General features: G+C 49.4%; 1 protein-coding gene across 1 annotated transcript in view; it reads right to left on the bottom strand.

Annotated features, from left to right (window-relative positions):
* NPEPPS (aminopeptidase puromycin sensitive) overlaps positions 1-3,741 on the bottom strand; it is a 92,302-nt gene extending 88,561 nt beyond the window's left edge. Inside the window, exon 1 of the mRNA XM_040640730.1 lies at positions 3,377-3,741. Coding sequence (XP_040496664.1) covers positions 3,377-3,637 — 261 coding nt within the window. The 5' untranslated portion in view covers positions 3,638-3,741. The remainder of the gene's footprint in view (positions 1-3,376) is intronic.
* Between the last annotated feature and the right edge of the window lie 692 nt (positions 3,742-4,433).

Below are 4,433 nucleotides of genomic sequence, written 5' to 3'. Positions count from 1 at the left end.
CCAACGAGGGGCTTGATCCCAGGACTCTGGGATCACAACCTGAGCCAAAGCCAGACTTAACAACTGAGCCACCCAGAAGGCGCCCCTCAAATTTAACTTAAGACCATTTAGTGATCTAGCACAATGCTGCACAAGTTATTAATTTTATCACTTTTTTAAGTAATAAACAACCAAAATGACTGCATAGAAAATATGCAAGGGGTGCCTGGGTGGCTCAGTCAGTTAAGCACCAACTCTTGGTTTTGGCTCAGGTCGTCATCTCGGGGTCATGGGATCGACCCCATGTGGGGCTCCACACTCAGTGCAGACTCTGCTTTATCTCTCCCTCTCCTCTCCCCCTCCTCCCTTGCCCCCACACACTTACAATACCCCCTTCTCTCTTCAATAAATAAATAAATCTTAAAAAAAAAAAAGAAGAAGAAGAAAATATGCAGAATTTGGGCAGAAAATGCCATAACACAGGGTTGACAATAACATCCATTTAGGTGCCAAGTTTTAGCCTGCCAAACAAACTACTATATCTATAACTCTCCTCTAAGTGCCAATTTAGTCATCACCAACATGAATATTCTGTTGGCAAAGGCCAGGGATTGTCTACTATATCCTGACTTCTGGCCTTAAAGGATGAAGTTAATTTTTTTGGCACAGGTTAAATATTTCCATAAGAGAAAGCCCAATTACTGCATCAACCACAATACACTCATAACAAGGAATTGTAGCCACTCTCATACAAACATCTTATCTGTTTTTTAATGAATTATCCACAAAGCAAGAGAGTCTGAATTCAAAATAGTTAACAAAAATTCATTGCTCTCAAGTATCCTAACGTAAAGGGGGTGCAGGGGAAGGGTGACAATGTCCTATTTCTCTAGGCCCGTGGTAACACTTTTGCAAAACTTGCTGACCTAGACCACACACACTTATGTAAAAGGCAACTACTTTTAAAGTCAATGCACACTGACTAATTTCTTCACCTTCCCCAGGAGTCCACACCCCAGACCAGGTTAAAAATCCACTAAGTTTCTAATATGTAACCTGTACAAATACTCTGGGCTTATCATAAAATTTTGCAGCTAAAGCAACCAAGCAACTTGTATACTTTGTGTAATACGATTCCAACTGTTAGGAAACTGACCCAACACCAGTTATAAATCTAGATTTCTAGAGATATAATCCTGTCCACATTTTTAGATTTCCACAATAAGACACCATCTAATGCCACAATTCAAACTTACTGCTCCAATCCATGGATCTCAAAAACACAAATATATGCTTTTTACTACTGTTAACTTTTCACCAACATTAACTCCTTTACTCTCCCAAAGGTGGCAATCTGCACAATTAAAAAGTCCAATCATTCTTTAATAAAACCTGTTAGAATTCACTTTCATACCATCTTTCATTTGTGTGGCCACCTAGCCCGAAAAGAATTTCTGAAAAGAACTGCTCTGAAAAGCTCCTGTTACTAAAAAAGATTTATTTCCTTATATCAAATTAACAATTCCCTGTTAATATCTAGTATATTACCATGTGCTCCCTCAATGGCCCAAAGCAGCCTTCCACATATTTCTCATTACTTTGGAAAAACAAGGAGAAACCGGGTAAGGAGAAGCATGTCACTACATCTTGTTCTGTCCTAACACTTAAAATCATCACTTCCTAATAATCACTTAAAAATCTTTATTGACAATTTTTTTTCCTGAAAATTTTCTCTAAATATATATACCTCTCAAAATTATGAACCGGTGACACTAACTAATGAGGTAAAGAAATAAATGATTTTTTTCCTCGTAGTCTTTTCACATAATGCGAACTCATTCATCATAGGTCCTTCTTCCCGAAGGCTTGCCAAGTCACAAGACACACTACTGTTTACAATTCCTCCCATCTGCCCCCTGCCAATATATATCAAACACTCTAGTCACTTGGCTTAAATAAAGTCTCCCAAATAACCCTCTCAAATCCTAATTTAGACCGAAGATACACTCATTCTGATTCATATTCTTAATGGAAATTTTTAAAATCACTTGACTTTCCAAGGGGTAAGTTTTGCCTTTTGATGCAGCCGGACCCTAGGGCCCTCACGTTTTCACACAAGCACTCCATATATGACAGTACACTTTTTAATTCTACACTTTCAGACATATTTTCAATCTGAGTACTCAGCTTTCAAAGACAACTTCAAACTTTCAATTCATTCCAACACTATACATTTCTTTCATTTCACTGCTATATACACCCTGTTCTTTAAGGTTGAGGCCTACTGGTTTTTCCTCTCTGACTGCAGTAGAAAAAGAAATGAAACAATATATTTACCATCATTCTTTTTAAAAATAACTACTAAATAGTTCCCATTTTTCATCACCGACTTCACATAATACATCATATAACATAGTATGTCACAAATGTCTATTGTTCGGGATCTTTATGGGGCATCAGTACTAATAGTCTCCAAAATCAAATAATACTTCAGATAATGTTGGGGGGGGAGCATGATTCACCAAAAACTGCAATGGAGAGTAATGGAATATTTTCAACAGTGGTATGCTAAAACTAGCAGCTTCTTTCAGAGGAGAGTACTGCTAAGCAACCATCGCTGTAACAATAAATCCACCTGCTTCACAGGCTGCAAAGCTAGGAAGATGGGAGGAAAAGCGGAGATGGGGTCCTCCTTCAGCTTCTCTAGAGGTTAGGAGAGAACAAAGTCACTGCTGCACTGTCACTTGAGGGGAAGGGGAAGGGGGAGGGGGCGGATCATCTTGGAAACCCAGCCCCTGGGCCGGAGCAGGCGGGGAGAACTCAGCAAGGCTGCCTGGGATTAGCATTCTCCTTCTCACCCTCTCCCCCCTTCTAGAATCTCCCCTCCTCGCTAACGCGCGGCGGCCGGAGTCCCAGATGACCGCCCCCTTCCAATGTGTCCTCCGTGGGGCGTAGAGAGAACCAGAGAAAAGAACTGAGTCAGGAGGTTGAGACAGAGCGTGGACTCCGATGACCCCTCTGGCCTCCCCCAACAGCCTCCAGCCTCGCCCAGAACACTACCAAGCCCGGAAGGGCCAGGGGTCGGGGAGGGGACGCCCCGCACAGGTGTGCCCTCCCGGGGGGGGGATCGGGGGGGCCCTCGGGCAGGGCCCGCCTGCTCCCTCGGCGCTCCCCGCAGCGCGGCCCGGGCCCCAGCCCAGCAGGGCAGAGCACATCGGCCCGGGCGCCCCGCGGCCGCTCCAAAGGGGCGCGCCGGTCCCCTAGCCGGCCTCGCCAGCCCCAGGCCCTCAGCGCCCAGGCCCGCCGGCCCGCCCGCCCTCCGGCCGGGCCCCCAGCCCAGCCCGCGGCCTAACTGCTTGCCCCGAAGCTCGCCCTCGGCGCCCAAGGGTCGCCGTACCTGGGCGGCGGCCTCCAGCTTGCCCTCGAAGGTGAAGTCCAGCAAGTCGGGCTTGAGGCAAAGACTGTAGTTGATGGGGGAGACATCGGCAGGCAGCCGCTCGAAGGGCCTCTTCTCCGGCATCGCGGCGAGGCCCAGGCTGTGGAGGCGGCGGCGGCGGCGAGAGGAGCGGCTGAGGAGGAGAAGGAGGAGGGGAGGAGGCGGAGGGCCGAGGAAGAGCAGGCGGCGAGCGAGGGAGGGGGCGGCGGCTGCCAGCCACATCCACCGAGCGCGGGCGACCGCCTGAGGAGAGCGACCGGGGAGCCTGGGGGAGGGGGCGGGGGAGAGACCCAGCCGGAGCGCTCGGGGCCGGGAGGGAGGCAGTGCGGGAGCGGGCGGGCGGGCTGGCTGCCTACGGGGAAGGGGGCGGAGGGGAGGGCAGGGGAGGAGGGCCTGCAGGGAGGGAAGGAGGCGGTGGCGGCGGCAGCTGCGTGCGCGGCCCCGCGGGCCGGGCGCGCCCCCGCCGGTGTGCGCGCGCGCGCCGGGGCAGGGGGCGGAGCGGCGAGGGCGCGGCCGGCTGGGCGAGAGGGTTCGGGGTCGCGGGCGCGTGCTGGGGGCGGGAGGCGGCTCCCTGCGTTGCACCTGTCGGCGCCACTGGGGAGAGCGGACTCGTAGCGAGCCGGAAGGAGCCCAGAAGGATTTGAGAAGCGGAGGGAAGGCGTGTGAGGACCCACTCCCACCCCCAGCTGTACTTGGAAGTTGAAGCCTATGCAATTGGCCGATACAAGTCAGGGTAAAATGTTAAAACATCAATTGGGAGCAAAACCCCAAACTAGATTTTTACCTCCAGATCAGCAGAAAGCACTGACTGGAGGCTCTTTGGCAGTAATTATTCCTATTTTAAGTAGCAACTTCAAGAGATGGTTATGAAAAAATTTGTCAGAAAACCTTTAATAATCCAGGTTATTTAGACCAATGCGATCTGGACCTTGGAGGGAGTGATTTCGGAAGTGAGGAAGATTTTTGTTTCCATAGTTTAATGTTCAAAATAAGGTATGTTTCACCTTTTTCCCGTTTC

Source organism: Ursus maritimus, unplaced genomic scaffold (genome assembly GCF_017311325.1).
Source record: "Ursus maritimus isolate PB19 unplaced genomic scaffold, ASM1731132v1 scaffold_24, whole genome shotgun sequence".
Classification (NCBI taxonomy): domain Eukaryota; kingdom Metazoa; phylum Chordata; class Mammalia; order Carnivora; family Ursidae; genus Ursus; species Ursus maritimus.
This window is presented reverse-complemented; position numbering and strand designations above follow the sequence as displayed.